This window comes from Canis lupus, chromosome 32 (assembly GCF_048164855.1).
Source record: "Canis lupus baileyi chromosome 32, mCanLup2.hap1, whole genome shotgun sequence".
Lineage (NCBI taxonomy): Eukaryota > Metazoa > Chordata > Mammalia > Carnivora > Canidae > Canis > Canis lupus.
The window spans coordinates 20872410-20893123 of record NC_132869.1 but is presented as its reverse complement, the minus strand read 5'-3'; the positions used below and the strand labels follow the sequence as shown (position 1 = coordinate 20893123).

At 39.2% G+C, this 20714-nt stretch overlaps 1 protein-coding gene across 2 annotated transcripts in view; it reads right to left on the bottom strand.

The window, feature by feature from the left end:
• The window catches only part of TMOD2 (tropomodulin 2), a 76332-nt gene that overhangs the window by 12883 nt on the left and 42735 nt on the right, over nucleotides 1–20714 (bottom strand). For both annotated transcript variants that reach the window (XM_072808522.1, XM_072808523.1), the window contains exons 6-8: nucleotides 17094–17224; nucleotides 15096–15203; nucleotides 7407–7550 (exon numbers count right to left, since the gene is read on the bottom strand). In XM_072808522.1, the coding sequence (XP_072664623.1) occupies nucleotides 7407–7550; nucleotides 15096–15203; nucleotides 17094–17224 (383 nt within the window). The remainder of the gene's footprint in view (nucleotides 1–7406; nucleotides 7551–15095; nucleotides 15204–17093; nucleotides 17225–20714) is intronic.

Genomic DNA, 20714 nt, shown 5'->3' with positions numbered 1-20714 from the left:
CTGATTTCTTCTATCAGAAATCCTTCTGATTTCTTCCATTTTATGATTTCATATATTTTCATATTTAAATCTACATTTTATTTGAATGAATTTTAGTATAAGAATCAAGATAGAGCCCCAACTTAATCTTGTTCCAAAATGCTAGTGGATTTTTTCACTATCTTTTACTTTGGCCTTTCCTCTCAGAGTTGAAATACTACTTTGCTACAAAATTCTCAGGTGTACTTGGATATGATTCTGGAATCCATTGTTCTGCCAAGGCTATTTTTGTGCCAGCATCATTTTTTAGTGCTTTATTATATTTTAAAAATACACTTTTTAATTTTGGAAAATTTAACTATTGAGTAGATGAAGGAGAAAAGTTTAGGGAGAAATTTTTGTGTTCTAGGTGAGTTCTAAGGTCTAATTCTTTGCTCCTTTTCTTTGTTTTCACCCAACAACCTGTCAAACCAGTCTCTCCCCAAGAAATTAATAAAATGTGGTATTTCCAGTCAGACAATAACAACTGTGGGTATCCAGTGTAGAGATTAGCATTGTAAGCTCATGAGAGGGAGAGGCAGCAAAAAATAGATTCTGACCTCACAGTTCCATGACCAACTTTAGCTCACGACATGCTTTAGAACAGTGGGCTAGGGGATCCCTGGGTGGCACAGCAGTTTGGCGCCTGCCTTTGGCCCAGGGCGCGATCCTGGAGACCCGGGATCGAATCCCACATCGGGCTCCCTGCATGGAGCCTGCTTCTCCCTCTGCCTATGTCTCTGCCTCTCTCTCTCTCTGTGTGTGACTATCATGACTAAATAAATAAAATCTTTAAAAAAAAAAAAAAAGAACAGTGGGCTGTACTAAGGATTGAGACCTGAGCTAAGGTTGGGCTGCCATAGCTATGCCTTATGCCCCTGGAATGGGCCAAGTGGTGCTATCAGGGGCAGAAGGAGCTTATGGTGGATGTAGCTGATGGGGAGGGATGACATAAAAGTTCCTTTACCTCCCCTCACAAATCTCAAGACTGTGGAGTCCTGTGCTTGGGTAATTCACAGGATGGGCATCTATCTGATGGGTATATAAAGGATATAGGAGCTGCAGAAAATTATATTGGGAAGGGGCATAGCAAATTAGGGGAGAAAGTAATGTAACATAGGGCACCTTTCTTTCTCAGCCTGAGTCTTTTTATTTAGGGTCTTTTGTGTTATATAAACCCAGGGCAACAAATGGAGGCCAGAATTTCTTATAATTTGTATAGGTTTCCCTTTTAGGAGTCACTAAATACAAAGAGAGAAATAAAAGTTTAAGCATACATTTCTTCTGGTTTTTTTTTAAATGACCTTTTTTCGGTTTTATTTAGCAGTTACCCATCTGTTTCATTAATATGCATCATGGATTGTTGTTCTCATAGGGGGCATCTGATTAAATCATTACCTTTTTACCTGGAGCCTCGCCACAGCAGCCTGCCCCAGTGACAGGCTCTCAGCAAGCCTTCATTTTGGTGCAGCTGCCTGCCACAAGGATGCTAAATTGGTCTCAGCTGCTGGCCCTGCCTGAGGAAACTGTCTTACAGATTATTTTATTTTTTATTTTTATTTTTTTGATTTGCTATTTTATTTTTTATTTAAAAATTTTATTAGAGTTCAATTTGCCAACATATATCATAACACCCAGTGCTCATCCCAAGTGCCCCCCTCAGTGCCCATCACCCAGTCACCCCAACCCCCCGCCCACCTCGCCTTCCACTACCCCTTGTTCATTTCCCAGAGTTAGGTGTCTCTCATGTTCTGTCTCCCTCACTGATATTTTCACTCATTTCTCTCCTTTCCCTTTATTCCCTTTCACTAATTTTTATATTCCCCAAATGAATGAGACCATATAATGTTTGTCCTTTTCCGATTGACTTATTTCACTCGGCCTAATACCTTCCAGGTCCCTCCACGTCGAAGCAAATGGTGGGTATTTGTCGTTTCTAATGGCTGAGTAATATTCCATTGTATACATAGACCACATCTTCTTTATCTATTCATCTTTCGATGGACACCGAGGTTCCTTCCACAGTTTGGCTATTGTGGATATTGCTGCTATAAACATCAGGGTGCAGGTGTCCCAGCGTTTCACTGCATGTGTATCTTTGGGGTAAATCCCCAGCATGCAATTGCTGGGTCATAGGGCAGATCTATTTTTAACTCTTTGAGGCACCTCCACACAGTTTTCCAGAGTGGCTGTACCAGTTCACATTTCCACCAAGAGTGCAAGAGGGTTCCCCTTTCTCCACATCCTCTCCAACATTTGTGGTTTCCTGCCTTGTTAATTTTCCCCATTCTCACTGGTGTGAGATGGTATCTCATTGTGGTTTTGATTTGTATTTCCCTGATGGCCAGGGATGCGGAGCATTTTCTCATGTATTTGTTGGTCATGTCTATGACCAAATTTCCTCTGTGAAATTTCTCTTCATGTCTTTTGCCCATTTCATGATTGGATTGTTTCTTTGCTGTTGAGTTTAATAAGTTCTTTATAGATCTTGGAAACTAGCGCTTTATCTGATACGTCATTTGCAAATATCTTCTCCCATTCTGTAGGTTGTCTTTTAGTTTTGTTGACTGTTTCTTTTGCTGTGCAGAAGCTTCTTATCTTGATGAAGTCCCAATAGTTCATTTTTGCTTTTGTTTCTCTTGCCTTCATGGATGTATCTTGCAAGAAGTTGCTGTGGCCAAGTTCAAAAAGGGTGTTGCCTGTGTTCTCCTCTAGGATTTTGATGGATTCTTGTCTCACATTTAGATCATTCATCCATTTTGAGTTTATCTTTGTGTATGGGCTAAGAGAATGGACTAGTTTCATTCTTCTGCATGTGGATGTCCAATTTTCCCAGCACCATTAATTGAAGAGACTGTCTTTTTTCCAGTGGATAGTCTTTCCTGCTTTGTCGAATATTAGTTGACCATAAAGTTCAGGGTCCACTTCTGGGTTCTCTATTCTGTTCCACTGATCTATGTGTCTGTTTCTGTGCCAGTACCACACTGTCTTGATGACCACAGCTTTGTAGTACAACCTGAAATCTGGCATTGTGATGCCCCCAGCTCTGATTTTCTATTTTAATATTCCCCTGGCTATTCAGGGTCTTTTCTGATTCCACACACATCTTAAGATGATTTGTTCCAACTCTCTGAAGAAAGTCCATGGTATTTTGATAGGGATTGCATTAAATGTGTAAATTGCCCTGGGTAACATTGACATTTTCACAATATTAATTATTCCAATCCATGAGCATGGAATATTTTTCCATCTTTTTATGTCTTCCTCAATTTCTTTCAGAAGTGTTCTGTAGTTTTTAGGGTATAGATCCTTCACCTCTTTGGTTAGGTTTATTCCTAGGTATCTTATGCTTTTGGGTGCAATTGTAAATGGGATTGACTCCTTAATTTCTCTTTCTTCAGTCTCATTCTTAGTGTATAGAAATGCCACTGACTTCTGGGCATTGATTTTGTATCCTTCCACACTGCCAAATTGCTGTATGAGGGATCCCTGGGTGGCGCAGCGGTTGGGCGCCTGCCTTTGGCCCAGGGTGTGATCCTGGAGACCCGGGATCAAATCCCACGTCGGGCTCCCGGTGCATGGAGCCTGCTTCTCCCTTCTTCCTGTGTCTCTGCCTCTCTCTCTCTCTCTCTCTCTGTGTGACTATCATAAATAAATAAAAAATTAAAAAAAACCCAAATTGCTGTATGAGTTCTAGCAATCTTGGGATGGAGTCTTTTGGGTTTTCTATGTACAGTATCATGTCATCTGCAAAGAGGGAGAGTTTGACTTCTTCTTTGCCAATTTGAATGCCTTTTATTTCTTTTTGTTGCCTGATTGCTGAGGCTAGGACTTCCAGTACTATGTTGAATAGCAGTGGTGAGAGTGGACATCCCTGTCTTGTTCCTGATCTTAGGGGAAAGGTTCCCAGTGTTTCCCCATTGAGAATGATATTTGCTGTGGGCTTTTTGTAGATGGCTTTTAAGATGTTGAGGAATGTTCCATCTATCCCTACACTCTGAAGAGTTTTGATCAGGGATGGATGCTGTATTTTGTCAGATGCTTTCTCTGCATCTATTGAGAGGATCATATGGTTCTTGGTTTTTTCTCTTGCTGATATGATCAATCACATTGATTGCTTTACGAGTGTTGAACCAGCCTTGCATCCTGGGGATAAATCCCACTTGGTCATGGTGAATAATCTTCTTAATGTACTGTTGGATCCTATTGGCTAGTATCTTGTTGAGAAATTTTGCATTCATGTTCATCAGGGATATTGGTTTATTTTTGGTCTATACCTCTTTTTGGTGGGGTCTTTGTCTGGTTTTGGAATTAAGGTGATGCTGGTCTCATAGAACGAGTTTGGAAGTACTCCATCTCTTTCTATCTTTCCGAACAGCTTTAGTAGAATAGGTATGGTTTCTTCTTTAAATGTTTGATAGAATTCCCCTGGGAAGCCCTCTGGCCCTGGACTTTTGTGTCTTGGGAGCTTTTTGATGACTGCTTCAATTTCCTCCCTGGTTATTGGTCTGTTCAGGTTTTCTATTTCTTCCTGTTCCAGTTTTGGTAGTTTGTGGTTTTCCAGAAATGTGTCCATTTCTTCTAGATTGCCTAATTTATTGGCGTATAGCTGCTCATAAGTTTTTAAAATAATTTGTATTTCCTTGGTATTGGTGGTGATCTCTCTTTTCTCATTTATGATTTTATTATTTTGAATCTTTTCTCTCTTCTTTTTAATAAGGCTGGCTAATGGTTTATCTATCTTATTAATTCTTTCAAATAACCAACTCCTGGTTTTGTTAATCTGTTCCACAGTTCTTCTGGTCTCTATTTCATTGAGTTCTCGAATCTTTATAGATTATTTTATTTTAAATCCTTCATTATGTAGATGAGGAAACTGAGGTCTATTTCAAATAGCTTATGAGTTGATAAAATTTGGATGGAAATCAAGTTCTGGCTCTTAATTTCCTCTTTCCTGGAATAAAGCAAAAATTTTTCCAATTGCTCTAGAAGGTCTCAATCCTCTTTCTTGTCAAAAGGGAAAAGAAGCTATTTCAGAAACATACTGGGGAATAAAGTGGAAAGACTACACAATTCTATCCCAGATGACTGAAGAAGGCTGATAAGATTGATGTAAGTAAGGGGATTTGAGAGAGCAAATTCAGGCTTTGTATGTCAGGGTTCTTCCTTCACATGCATTATGAAAAGCCGCTCTATTCTCAATGTTCAGGATTCTAATCCATTAGATGCAGCGTTGCCAGATTTACCAAATAAAAATACAGGACACTAGTTAAGTTTGGATTTTGATTACTAGTAATAAATAATTTCAATAAATAAAAAGAAATATATACATTTTTAGTATAGTATGTGCCAAACATTTGATGGTACATACACTAAAAATTATTTGTTGTTTATCTGAAATTTAAATTTAACTATATTGTATCTGGGAATCCTAACTAGGTGGTATCTTAGAAGGAGCTAGGAACAGAGTATCTGGAACATTATATCAGATATGGGCTTTCATAATGGCCTAAACTAACATAAGAGGTTAAATATACTTTGCAATAAGGTATCCACCTCTGTCGTAGATGTCCTGGAAATAATATGCTAAGAACTCAGTTCACTTCTTTCTGATACTAGTTCATTTGATAAATATTCCTGAGCTATTGCTTCTTTTCTTCCCATTTTTTTTAAAAGATTTTATTTATTTATTCATAGAGATGCAGAGAGAGAGGCAGAGACACAGGCAGAGGGAGAAGCAGGCTCCATACAGAGAGCCTGACATGGGACTCGATCCCGGGTCTCCAGGATCACGCCCTGGGCTGCAGGCGGTGCTAAACCGCTGCACCACCGGGGCTGCCCACCTTCCCGTTTATATATCTCTCTGGCTCATTTTCCTACTCTCCCATTCCCTGATGCCTCTTTTTAAATTTATGAGGAGCAGTACACACAGCTTCCTGAATCACATTGAGTTTCCTGAGTGTGTACAGCTGGGTGTGTATATCCCCTTCACAGATCTTCATTTGGGAAAGCTGTGTTGGTGATGCATCCCTTCTGGGGAGGGTGAGAGTAAAGGAGCACCTGTCTTCGGTAGGTTCCCCGGCTCCCCTAGCAGCAAGTCTCTGGAGGAGCCCAGGGGCAGAGGACCTGCACTAAAGCAGCCCATGTGTCCTAATTAACAAAAAAAGTACTGTAGAGCTGTTCATGGGACCTGCTGGGGGTTTCCAGACTTAAGCAAAATCCTGGGTAGAGTCCTGATGCTTTGTCAGGTCTTGGAGGGTTCAGACTAGGGAATTTCCAGACGTGCAGGGGGCACTCTCAACAGGGCACTCTCCTCACTGGCCCTGCCACTACCCCACAAGTGAATGCTCACAGCACAAAGTCTCTGTGTTCTCTCCTCTTTCTGGGCCATGGCAGGGCCCTTTCTTCCACTAGACAGTGTCTGGACCTTTCAGATTCACTTGAGTCCCATGGCAGACAGCTCGGCTCTCCGTGGTGAAAGGGGCAGGACACAGCATCACACTGAGAACTGAGAATTGCTGCCCAACCGCAGGAGCCAGCGGAAGCTAGCAGAGCAACCAGAAGTGCACACCAGGCGGATGCTGGGAAAAGGCCTTCAGGGTACAGGAAGAAAGATGAGGCTCTAGAGTAAAGCAGTGTGCTTTGGCTGTTGATGGGAACCTAAGAAACACTGCAACAGGGCTGAGACTGTGATCACACTGTGGGTATGGCCTGCTTCTCTAAGCCAGACCATCTTCTAGAACCCGGATTCCTCTGAACAGGCTCTGTGGCCAGCCCAGACTACAGGAGTCCAGTTCTCCCTGTTTTTGTTTTTGTTTTTTCAGTTCTGGCTGCCTCCAACCAAGAGCAAGGAGTCTGTCTCTGGGTATGGCTAGTGTGCTTTCTCCTTGCAGCCACAGTCCCAGTGAGAGGCAACAGTAAGGCTGGGACAGGACTGGCTGAGATTCCCGCTAGGAGGCAAGGGTGATTGATGGCTGCACAGAGCAGCTATCAACACCTGTGGTCCCACCTCCTCTCTCCCCCGCTGCCTGTTTAGCTGAGGGCTGGGGGAGAGCTAGCCCTTTCAGTCTTGGGCGGCCTCACTGTGCGTAGTGTTTAGTTACCGACATGCGCTCCCACACACCCTCTACAGGCCAGAAGCTGGTATAACTTACAGGGAAGCCAGAACCTCAGAGTAACAGAACTTTGGCTTTTAACTCACTGCCTTGCGAGACACTTTTTCTTCTTTCTTCTTCCTTCTTCTTTTAATTTTTAAGTTTCTCAGATTTATTTATTCATGAGAGACACAGAGAGAGAGAGAGAGAGGCAGAGACATAGGCAGATGCTCAACCACTGAAGCACCCAGATGCCCACAGCACCCCCTTTCACATGCACCCTCGGAGTCCTACCTGGTTGTCGATCTTGATCTCTGTCAGGGTGTCATTTTCTCTTAGTGCCTCCACCAGAGCCAGGATCCCAGTCCCAGTGATAAAATTGGATTCAATGTTTAGGCTTTTCAGGGTCTTGTTTACTTTCAGCATATCTGCAAAAGCCTTTGATGCAAAAAAGAACTAACCATTAATGCTTCTAAAGATTTATTTACTGAACTCCCCACTCCCAAATTAAACACAGATGGTTTTTATAAACTTAAAGAAAAACTGAGTCAAGTCAAACTAAGAATAATTCAGTCCAGCAGCCCAGACTTAGGAATCTTATGTACCTAAAACCAAAACCAAAACCAAAATATCCTGATATAGGATTACCAACTTTGTTCAGTAAGGACATTGAGTAAAATCCCACTACCATCTGTTATCATTGTCAGTTTCTATTGTGTGTGTGTGTGTGCGCGCGCGTGTGTTTTGAGAAAAAGGCATTTTAATATTAGGAAAAAATGTGGAAAGGACATGATCTCAGAATTTTGTGCCTTTTACTATGAATGGATAAGAGAAACTCTACTGTTGACTGGCATGTGGGCACTAGTCATATTGTTTAGGTCATCTATAAATCAGAATTCCTCAAAGTGATTTTTGGAATATAATCACCATTCAGAGTGGCAAACCCACTGGAGACTCCCAGTTCAAGACAACGGATACATACATGCACCTGCCTATTCCTCTTGCACCCAACATTTCCCACTGTTATGAAGGGAAGATAGCATTTTTAAGTGAATGGAACTCTCACAGTGCAGGAAAAATAAAACAAAAGAGAGGGCCACTACCTTGAAGAATTGCTGAAATACAGAAAAGAGGACATTGGTGGAGAAATGATCACAAAAAAAGCTGTTGCCCAGGATGCCAGAGGTAAGTCCTGAATGGGGTATTTCATTAAAGAACTGCCTTAAGAACAGAGGAACAACTAGATGGATAGCACATTGCCCCTCCTGCAGTTTCCCCAGAAAAGAAACCACTGCCAGTGCAACCATCAAGAAAACTTTTCCAGGAAGATACTCTGGTGAGGCTAGGACCTGAGACAGAAGCCGTACATAAAGAGGCACCTCTGTACCTCTCACCAGATATGGTGTGGGAGAAATAGAGAGGAGAGGCAGCTATGTCCAGGAGTGAAATATACTGAAATGTACCCCTTCCCAGAGTGATGCCCTCTTAGCTGTACAGTTGTGGGGGACTCCCTGCCACCTGTCAGCTCCTCATGCACACCCTTCAGAGAGGGCTGCCAGTCAGTCCACCTGCCTGCTTACAAAAGCGTTCATTCATTCATTCATTCATTCATTTATTCAAAAAAGACTATTTATTGGGCTTCTATAGCAGCCAGCAGCAGAGAAAACATAAATCCCTTTCCTAAGAGGGCAGTTGATAAATTAATAAATAAAATACATTGCCTGTTGAATGGTGACAAATGGGAAACAGAAAGGGCCCTCCCTCCCTTTTAAGGGAGAGCTCTGTTGGTGAAACAGATTGACACAACTGCAGAGGAAATGATCCTAGTTTACACAAAACAACCTCGTTCTCTATTTGCAAGTCTGGCAACCAGACTGCCAGACATATTAGGAAAACCAACATCACGGAAGAGAAAAGCCAAGCTAACCAAATAGGACAACATACTGTAGAGATTATTCAAGGAACAGAAACAAATATAAAAATTCCAATTGTTATTCTCTCTCTTCTCTTGCCCTAAAAAAGAAAAGAAAGAAAACACATTGTATCCATAAAATAAATACTTGCTATTATGGGGGGGGGGAATATGAACAAAGAAATGTTTTGAAAAATTTAAATATTATATTGAAATAAAGAAAAATAATAGACATCCAGAATTACAAAACGAGCATGGCTGAAGACCAAGTTGGTGAGTGAGAACATAAATCTAGGGATATTCCCAAGAATGCAGAGTAAAAAGACAAAGATAGAAAATATGAGACAAATATTAAAAGATATGGGGAAAGATACAGAAGTTCAACATTCATCTAGTAGGAGTTTCAGAAGGATGAAAGAAAAAAAGACAATAGAAGGGAAGAAATTATAAAATAATAGGAAAAAAAATTTCCTAGAGTTGAAGGGGGTTATGAGTCTTTATCTGAAAGAACCTACTGGATGCTCTGCAAAATGAGTAAAGAAGACTCATAAGTGGGGCACATACAAGTGAAATTTCAGAACTCCAAATGAAAAGAGAGAGTCCTAAAAGTTTCTAGCAAGAAAAAAGAAGTTACTTACAAAGAAAAAGACTCAGACCACCATTAGTCACTAGACTATAAAGCCCATGAAGACAGAGATTTATGCATTTACATAGCCAGGTAATTGTTTTTTTTTTTAATATTTTATTTATTTATTCATGAGAGACACAGAGAGAGAGAGAGAGAGAGAGAGAGAAAGAAAGAGGCAGAGACACAGGCAGAGGGAGAAGCAGGCTCCATGCAGGGAGCCCAATGTGGGACTCGATCCCGGGACTCCAGGATCACGTCCTAGGTCGAAGGCAGGTGCCAAACTGCTGAGCCACCCATGGATCCCCAGCCAGGTAATTTGTAAATATGGGTGAAAAGTTTAAGATTTTTGCAATCTATATACAAAACACAGACTATAATGGCAAAAAACATATAAAGCTGAAATGTGTGAAAAAAATGGGATAACTACAATTTGGAAGTAGAAAAAGGAGGGATGAAGACAGGGTATAGAACTCTCAGCTTTTCTCATGGAGAAATAAAAATTATCAAAGTATGTATACCAAGGGGTTTTCCACTCCGCCTACATGTTAGAATGATCTGGAAGCTTTAAAGTATATACCAATACTTGGGCCCCACCCCAGATAATTAGAATCTCAGGCTATAGCTTGGACTGCTATATCTTTCTTTAAGTATGTATGTATGTATTTAATTAATTAATTAATTAATTAATTAATTAATTAATTAATTTATGACAGAGAGAGACAGAGAGAGAGGACTAGCTGTGGGGAGGGAGAGAGACAAGCAGACTCCTTACCAAGCACAGGGCCTGACACGGGGCTCATTCCCACCACCCGAAGACCAGGACCTGAGCCAAAACCAAAAGGTGGGACACCTAACCAACTGAGTCACCCAGGCACCCCTGGATTTCTGGGGTGCCTGGTTTTTAAAAAGCTCTCCAGGTGATTCATGTTCACCAGGATTGACAAGCACTTTAATTAAAGTCCTAAAGACAACAACTAGAAAAATGAAATACAAATCATTAATACTGATTGCTCTGGGGAATGGAACAAGGAACTTCTTAATTATTTTAATTGTTTTTATGGTGGAAAACACAGGAAGAAGAAAGAGAAGGACTAACTTGGGACCAGAACAGGATTTCTCGACCTTGGCATCAATGACGTTTGAGGCCAGAGGATTCTTTGTTGTGGGATGTTGTCCTGTGTACTACAGGATGTTTAGCAGCTTCTGAGACCCATTAAATGCCAATAGTACCCTTCCCAGTCATGACAACCAAAAATATCTGCAGATACTGCCAAATGTCCCCTGGAGGGCAAAATTACGGAGTTGAGAAGCACCAGACTAGAAGACTAATCCTGTGTGTTAGTCAAGCAGTTGCTTTAACTGCAAAGAAAGCTCAAAGATTTGGACTGACATTATTGTACCCCACGTAAATTAAAGCATATTTATTCACTGCTAGGTCCTTAATTGGAATTAAACGTACACATTTTAATTAGAGCATCAGAAGGAAATGCATTAGGCGTTCCTTATGGACGTTCCAGGCTTCAGGATTTACGTTCATTATTAGAATAACAAAATGCCGGAGCAATTAGGCCTTTATAAAAAAGTTGCAGGACTTCCTGGCAAGTAGCCAGGATCTTGCCACTTTCTTTTAAACTTGAGAAAACACTCTTCTCATACTGAACAAAACAGGGGAGACCCAGCCAAACATAACCCTGGGCTGTAGGCCCAAGTTAATTTCAGTTCAGCAAATATTTAAGCATCTATTACATGTGCTGGGGATAACATCAGTAAAACAAAGACTAGATTTCTTAAATGTTATATAAATAGTTATAGTAGAAATACATTTTTTAAGAGAAGGTTTTTGCTTTCTGTACTTTACAGGATTATATGGAAATCCAGTTTCCTGCATTGTCCAAATCTGCACCATCCACAGGGTAGCCTCAAGACACATGTTCCTATTAAGCCCTTGAAAAATGGCTGGCCTGAATTGAGACGTGCTGTAAAACACATACTGGATTTCAACAATGTGGTATGAAAAAAATAATGTAAAATACCTTAATCCATTTTCAAATTATATTTTGAAATGATAATATTTGGGATCTATTGGCTTAAATAAAATTACTAAGATGAGTCCCATCTATTTCTTTTCTTTTTTAATGTGGCTACCAGAAAAATTTAAAATCATACACATGGTTTATATTCGTGGCTCTCATTTTGTTATGGACAGTGCTGTACTAAACTCTTGATTTTTACTTGACATCGTTGTTAATAACAAATGCATTTTTTAATGTATATGGACTTTTTCTGCTCCCTGCTAGAGATGTGGTCACACAGGTGTGCTTGGGGCATGGTGAGCTGAGCCTGATAATAGGTCACTTAAAAGCACTTCTTGGCTCGTCTACATGCTGTGTCATCTTAGTTAAGTTACTCAAGCTCTAAGAGCCTCAGTTGCCTCATTTGCAGAATGGGGATAATGCCATCTCACATACACATAATTTGCCTATGTTCACAATAATCCCAGAAGTGCCTCACTGAATCTGTTTCTGAACCTTTTTTTTTTCTTTAAGATTTTATTTATTTATTCATGAGAGACCAGAAAGGGAGGCAGAGACATAGGCAGAGAGAAAAGCAGGCTTCCTGCTGAGAGTCTGATGTGGGCCTCAATCCTGGGATGCCAGGATCAGAGCTGAAGGCAGACACTCAACCAACCACTGAGCCACCGAGGCATCCCTGCTTCTCAACCTTAAAAAGAAAAATCTCTTGAAACTGTTTGCTTTAGCACTGCTCCTTAGTTCTTTTTTTCTTTTAAAGTAATCTCCACACTCAAAGTGGGGCTAAACTCACAACCCTGAGATCAAGAGTCACATGTTGTGCCATCTCAGCCAGCCAGCCAGCCAGGTGCCCCCATCTTTAATTCTTTGCAGCAAGTTATTTAGTCATAATCACTAAGATCTCTATTGCCTCTGGGGCAATCAACCAATTTTCAACCTACAGAAAAGTTCTTTCTCAACTCTGGCATGACTAAAAGGAGAACCACCCAAGGGCTGCCAGGTGAAAGGTGAGCCATAGGAAGCTACTGAGGAATCAGGCCAGAGAGGCATGTCTCTTCACACCCTTAAGGACTGCAACTGTTCCTTACAATTGTGTGGTGTGCTTGTCACATGGTATGCACTCAATATAGAGTTATTGCATTAAAAACAGTATCAAAGACTTTATTAGATTTGGAATTTATTTAGTCCATTTAGCAAGTTATTCTATTTGGCTGGGTAGAAGAGTGAGATTATTTGCTAATGGTGCTGAAAATGGACTATAACCTATTTCCATCCCTGCAATTTTACTGTAATGTTTTACATTGAAGTGGTAAATCATTTATTTATTCATCCCTTTAGTCAGTTACATACAAAATGTACTGTGAATATTTTGCTTTATTGAAAACAAATCTAAACGACAGAGATTATATAAATCATATACTGATAAAAATCCTTAAATTGTTAATTTCACCTTTAGCAGTGACCTGGTTCTGCTTTTTCTATTTTAATGACAGGTTTCAAACTCAAAACTGCTTTCAATCTACATATTTACATACGTAATAACTGCTAGTGAAAACACCAATTTTGTAGCTTAGTCCCTCTTACATGAGTGCTTATTTTATATTTGCTGTGGTCATCATGGAAATATACTGGATTGCTGAGAGGTTAGAGGGTATGTTCATTCATTCATTTAATAAGCCTTGTTCAGGGGCACCTAGGTGGCTCAGCTGGTTAAGCGGCTGCCTTTGGCTGGGTCATGATCTCGGGGTAGGGGTGGGGTCCTGGGATGGAGCTCTGTGTCCTGCTCCCTGCTCATCGGGGAGTCTGCTTCTCTTTATGACCCTCCCCTATCCAGTGGGCTCATTCTCTCTCTCTCTCTCAAATAAATAAATCTTTTTTTTTTTTTAAAGTGTTGTTCAAACATCTATTCACATTCAGCTTTGTGATAGGCAGTTATTACTTACATGTTGTCTGTTTTTATTTTTATTATTATTTCATTTTATTTTGTTTATTTTAATTGGGGTGGAGGGAGAAGGAGAGAGAGAGAATCTTAATCAGGTTCTACACCAAATGTGGAGTCAGACACAGGGCTAGATCTCACCACCCTGAGATCATGACCTCAGCCAAATTCAAGAGTCAGAAGCTTAACTGACGGAGCCATCCAGGCACCCCTATGTTATCTGTTTTAATGCTATTTTAGGTCTTCCAACAGACATGTGACTTTAAATCACATCATCAAGCCAAAAAAACTTGTTTTTCTAGCTGGATTCAAAAACTGAGCATTAGGGATCCCTGGGTGGCGCAGCGGTTTAGCGCCTGCCTTTGGCTCAGGGCGCGATCCTGGAGACCCCGGATCGAATCCCACGTCAGGCTCCCGGTGCATGGAGCCTGCTTCTCCCTCTGCCTGTGTCTCTGCCTCTCTCTCTCTCTCTGTGACTATCGTAAATAAATAAAAATTAAAAAAAAACAAAAACAAAAACAAAAAAACCGAGCATTAGATGCTATAGAACCACAGGCTGATGTCCAGGCTGCCCCAAACGGACATATTTTAGCAAATATATGATAGGACACATTGTGTATAAATATAGCATAGGCTGATGGTTAAAGCATCCTGGTTGTAGAACCAGAAAAACCTGGTGGTTCCACTTACTGGCTGTGCTACCTTGGGGAAGATATTTAACCTTTCTGAGCCTCAGACTGCTCATTTGTTAAAGTGAGAACTAATAATAGTACATACCTCATAGTATTACAGTGAGGATTAGATGAGCTGACGTGTGTAAAGCACAGAGATTACTGCTGGCATTTACTAATTGCCCAAAAAATATTAGCTATTAATAGTAATAACACTGACTGGTGGTAATAGTTGTAGTACTTTTTGGATTCAGGAGCGTCCTCATTTAGCTGAATTATCTAAAATGCATGGAAGGAACAGAGCTTTGGTTGGTTTTTTTTTTTTTTTTTTTTTTTTTTTGCATTCTGGTTGACAGTGTCAAAAAATGTTTTAAGATCTGGCTGTTTAAAATTTTTGAAATTTACTAATCCATTTCAAAGATTAAAATGAAATACACTTTCATATGTGCTGAGTTCCTGTAGGATTTGGGAGTCTTATAATATTCATTAACTATGACAGAATGTAATGTAGATACAAAAGTTTTGGAAAATACAAAAGCACAGAGCAAAATCTAAATATTTATTTAGCTAAATGCCTAATTGAATCTTATTTCTTTCTTCTAAAGTGTAGTGCTAACAAAATTTTAGTTAATTCAAAGTGCCTGACTTTTGAGTTGTTTTATTATCTCATTGGAACATTTAACTGCGTAGAAAATACATTTACCAGATCTAAAAATTGTTAACTGATAAAATAAAAATAGTTCCTACTGAATTAAATATTGTCATATTTCTAAAAAAAGTTTTTTTCTTAAGATTTTACTCACAATTGCCACAGGGTCATTGCTGCGGGTTGCAGCCAGGCTGAACTTCTTTACATGAGTGTTGGTTTCTAGAGCTTTTGCAAATTCCTTCAGGGTTGGAATTGGAATGTTCTAAAATGAGGAAGACACGGATAGTTGATAAACCATTCTGTAGCTCCCCCTACCCCAAGTCAAGGACCCACAGCTTTTAAATATTTTATGGGTTTAAATGACTAAGTGCCAGACATCCTTTTTAAAAGACTCATTACCCATCATCTTCCAGCAACTGAGCCATCCTGGGCCAATAGCACCCTATAGTGTCAAATGAGGGAATCTAACACAATACAACATTTTGGTATATCACCCTTCCGTTCACTCTGGCCAAGATATTATGCACATACCAAACTTCCCTCCTTTTCTCTTTTATTCTCTATATTCTAGCCAGACTGACCTACTTGCCATTCTCTTAACATATCGTGGTCCTTCTCTCCTCCACATTCTTAGGTATGCTTTTCCCTTTGCCTGGAAATTCTATTGTCCTTTCCTCTGATTAATTCCTATTTGTCTTTCAAGACCCAGCTGAAATATCACCTCCTTTGTTTACTCACTCTCCTAGGCAAGATAAAAAATTTCTTTACCTACAATTCCACAACATTTGGGGTTTTGCCATATTATGTTGTAGTTTACTTAGTGTTGAGTGGCTATGAGCAACTCAACCTCTTTAAGTGCCACCAAGGATTAAATGAGATACTGTGGTCTTCCCTTATCCATGGGGATATGTTCCAAGACCCCCAGTGGATGCCTGCAACCATGGAGAGCACTAACACTGTACAGATTTGTTTTTTCCTGTACATACATATGATAAAGTTTAATTAATAAGTTATAGGCATAGTAAGAGATTGACAATAGTAACTAGTAATAGAATAATAGTAATAATATAATATAATAAAAGTTATATGGATGTCTCTCTTTCTCTTTCAAAATACAGCTATACTCACCTTTCTTCTTGTATTGATGTGAGATGATAAAATGCCTTTGTAGTGAGGTAAGGTGAGGTGAATGGCATAAGCATTGTGATATAGGGTTAGGCTACTATTGATCTTCTGACAGTATGTCAGGATCACCCACTTCTACACTGTGGCAGACTGAGGGTAACTGAAACCATGGAAAACAAAACTACAATAATAGGGGGCTACTGTAATGAATTCCAATTATTTAGCAAAGGACATGGCACACAGTGAGTACTCAGTACAAGCCAGTTATTATTTTTAAATGGCAGATGTTGGCCCAAAAAGAAGTAACAAAATAGATACCAGGCAATGTTCTCTCTCTCTCTCATGCACACACACATCCTTCTTTCCCATCCCTTTGAGAGTAACACGACTAATTACCAAATAGAATAAAGCAGAAATGACAATGTGTGACTTCAGAGAATAAGCCATAAAAGGCACTGTGGCTTCCTGCTTGCTCTTTCTTTTTCTCTTCAACCACTCGCTCTGGGGGAAGCATGCTGTCATGATGCCAGGACACTGAAACAGCCCTATGGAGACGTCCATGTGGTGAGAAATTGAGGTCTCCTGCCAAGAGCCACATGAGTGTGCCATCTTGAAAGTGGACCCTTCTGCCCCACTCAAGCCTTCAGATGATTGCAGACCTTGATGACAGCTTTATTACAGCCGTGATCACATGAGATCCTGAGCCACAACTACCCAGCTAGGTGCTGATTCCTGACACTCAAAAGCTGTGTGAAATAACAAATGTTTGTTGTTTTAAGTCTCGAAGTTTCAGGGTATTTTATTACCCAGCACTAAATAACCAATATTCTACCTTTAACATAAATAGTATGATTGTTTTTGAAGAATTCCAGAAATCAATTTTTAAAAATTTCTTCTTTGAATAGGATACCTTGTCTCAACATCAGTGACTACAGGGATTGGAAACAGGCATGAAAGCAGGCAGTCAATGCTATTAAATTTTCTAACTTCATGATACATCAAGCAACTGATTATCATAATGAAATACCTTAATATTGTTGAGGTTGACTTCTTGCAGGCTGGGATCATTGGCTTTCATCTGCTGCAGGCTTACTTCCACATTGGTAGGATTGGGTGGTTCTTCAAATATTGGCTTGACCTTCTCACCTTTGACCACATCTAACACACAAATTTTAATTTTAAAAAGAAAATGTAAGGGCTCTCCTCTCAAAATCGGAAGTGACTTCCCCCAAAACGACCCTTCCTTCCCATGCTCTGATTCCAATTATACTGTAATATCAATGATAGTAAAGTTTATTCTCAACTAAGCAAGCATGGGAATGGTATGGTTCTGAGTTAAAGTTTCAGAGACTGATGTTTCTCAACTCCAATGAGAAGTCTCAGTAGCTGATGCTACATGGAACCAAAAGTGCAGTAGGCCCTATAGCAACCTCCACTCCCAAAATCACAGGCAGTTATTGCTGCTGTATATGGACCACTTTCAAACTATAATAATCAAACCACTGGATTTGAGATGCAAAAAAGAAAGTTTTTTCATTTCCAAAACCATACTATTCCTCTGGACTCTTTTTTTTTAAAAATATTTATTTATTTATTCTTTTAAAATAGACCCCGTGCCCAATGTGGGGTTCAAACTCATGACCTTGAGATCAAGAGCACATGCTCTACCGACTGAGTCAGGTAGGTGCCCCCTCTGGCCTCTTGACCATACCTCACCCTTCTCTGATTTCTATTTTAGATCTTTGATTTTGACAAAAGTATGGGGAGAGAAAGGGATAGAAAGGCAAAGATGGAACAATTCTCAAAAACAGTTATCAGAAATTGTTTCAGGAATATATTTAACAAACATAGTGTTAATATCCCAATATACACAGAGCTCCTACAATTCAGTAGACAACCCAATTAAAAATCAACAAATAATATGACCAGAAGAATCTCTGCCCATCAACCAAAAATATAAAAAGTAATTAAACTGTGAAATTAAAAAATAAAATACCTTTTGGCTAGCCAAAAAAGTGTAAAAAGAGATAACATGTAGAGCTGGCAACAATGTGGAGTAAAACACATCTCATGTTCATGAGAACATAAACTGATGCAAACTTTTTGGGGGAGTAATTTGGCCTTACCTATCAAAATGTAAAATGACTCAGTAATTATGTATCTAAAAGTCTAATCTATAGAAAAATAGCATGACTACATAAAGACATATTTAGGAACGTTCACTGATGTATTACTTGTGACAGCAAAGAGTGATAAACAAAATGTCCATCAATGTGAAAATGGTTAAATAACTTACAGCATAATTACATAATAAGATGCTACCTTTTCAGTAAAAGAATGAGGCAAACCTACGTGTGCTGATAAGAGAACCACAATTTGAAAAAAAGCTAATGAAAAATGAAATATGTATAGATATAACATATGTACAAGATCTGTATGAGGAAAACTACCAAACTTTACTGAAAGAAATAAAAAGAACTAAATGGAGAGATATTGAGAGAGACTCAATATTGTTAAGATGTCAGTTCTTCTCAACTTGAGCTATAGATTCAATGCGATCCCAGTGAAAATCCCAGCAAGTTATTTTGTATGTAATAATAAACTAATTTTAAAGTTTATATGAAAAGGCAAAAGACCCAGAATAACCAACACAATACTGAAAACAAAAAACAAAGAGGACTGATACGATCAGACTTTAAGATTTACTATAAAGTTACAGTAATCAAGACAGTATGGTAGTGGTGAAAGACTAGACAAATAGATCAATGGAACAGAATAGAGAGCCCAGAAAAAGATCCACATCAATATGGTCAACTCATTTTTGATAAAGGAGCAAAGGCAATGCAATGGGGGAAGAGATAGTCTTTAAAAAAATGGTGTGAGAACAACTGGTCAACCACATGCAAAAACAAAACAAAAAAAAAAAAAGAATCTAGACAGAGAACTTATACCCTTTACAAAAATTAACTCAGAATGTATCATCTAAATGTAAAATGCTAAACTATAAAACTCCTAGAAGATAATATAGGAGAAACCCTAGATAAACCTAGGGTTTAGCAACAACTTTTTAGATACAACACTAAAGGTATGGTCCACGAAAGAAAGAACTGGACTTCACCAAAATTAAATTTTTTTATTCTGAAAAAAGATATTTGCAAAATACATATCTAATAAAAGATAGTTATCCAAAATATACAAAGAACTCTTAAAACTCAACAATAGGACAACAACCTGATTAAAAACTGGGCCAAAGACCTTAACTGGCACCTGACAAGAGAAGATATGCAGATGGCAAGGAAGCATATGAAAAGATGTTCCACATAATATGTCATGTCATTGGGGAAATGCAAATTGAAATAATGAGAAACTACTACACGCTTATCAGAATAACTACAATCTGATTTGACAAAAACAAATGCTAACTAGAAGTGGAGCAATAGAAACTCTCATTCTTTGCTGGAGAGAATGCAAAATGTTACAGCCACTTTGGATGACAGTTTGGTAGTTTCTTACAAAACTAAACACACTGTTATTATAAGATCCAGCAATCATGTTCCTTGATATTTCCCCCAAAGGAATTGAAAGCTTATACCCCACAAAAATATCCACACATGGATGTTTATAGAAGCCTTATTCATAATTACCAAAACTTGGAAGCAACCATGATATCCTTCAGCAAGTAAATGGATAAATACATCCCTATAATAAGATATCATTCAGTGCTAAAAAAGAAATGAGCTATCAAGTCTGAAAAGGCATGGAGGAAACTTAAATGTATATTACTAAGTGAAAGAAGCCAATCTGAAAAGGTTACATGCTGTATGATTCCAACTATATGACAATCTGGAAAAGACAAAACTATAGAGACAATGAAAAGATCAGTGGTCATCAGGAGCTAGGAGAAGATTTGAAAGATGAATAGGTGAGCAGAGAGGATTTTTAGGATAGTAAAACTACTCTGCATGATACTATAATGGCGGATGCATGTCAGTATATATCCATCCAAACCCACAGAACATACAACCTCAAGAGTGAGCACCAATATAAACAATGGACTTTGGGTGATAATGCTGTGTCAATGTAGGTTCATCAAGTTAACTAATACATGTACCACTCTGGTGGGGGGGTGTTCATAATGGGGGAGGTGATGTACAAATTGGGGGCAGGGAGTTTATGGGAAATCTTTGTGCCTTCTGTTCAATTTTGCTATGTACCTAAAATTTCCCTTAAAAAACAGTCTTAAAAAAAGTTAATGATCTGTGTATGCATAAAAGCCCAGGAGACAATACATCAGACTTTTAATAACAAACATGCTGTCAGAATGTTACCCTTTTTTTTCTTTAAGATTGTATTTATTTATTCATGAGAGACATAGAGAGAGAGAGAGAGGTAGAGACACAGGCAGAGGGAGAAGCAGGCTCCATGCAGGGAGCCCGACGCAGGACTCGATCCCAGGTCTCCAGGACCAGGCCCTGGACTGAAAGCGGCGCTAAACCGCTGAGCCACCCAGTTTGACCCTTACCCTTTGATACTGAAGTTAAAAAGTATAAACATTTTTCATCTGTATAAACATTTTTCATCTGCACCCATAATGAAGCCAGAAAGAAAACATTTAAAATTAACATTGCTTATTGCCTGAATAAATAGC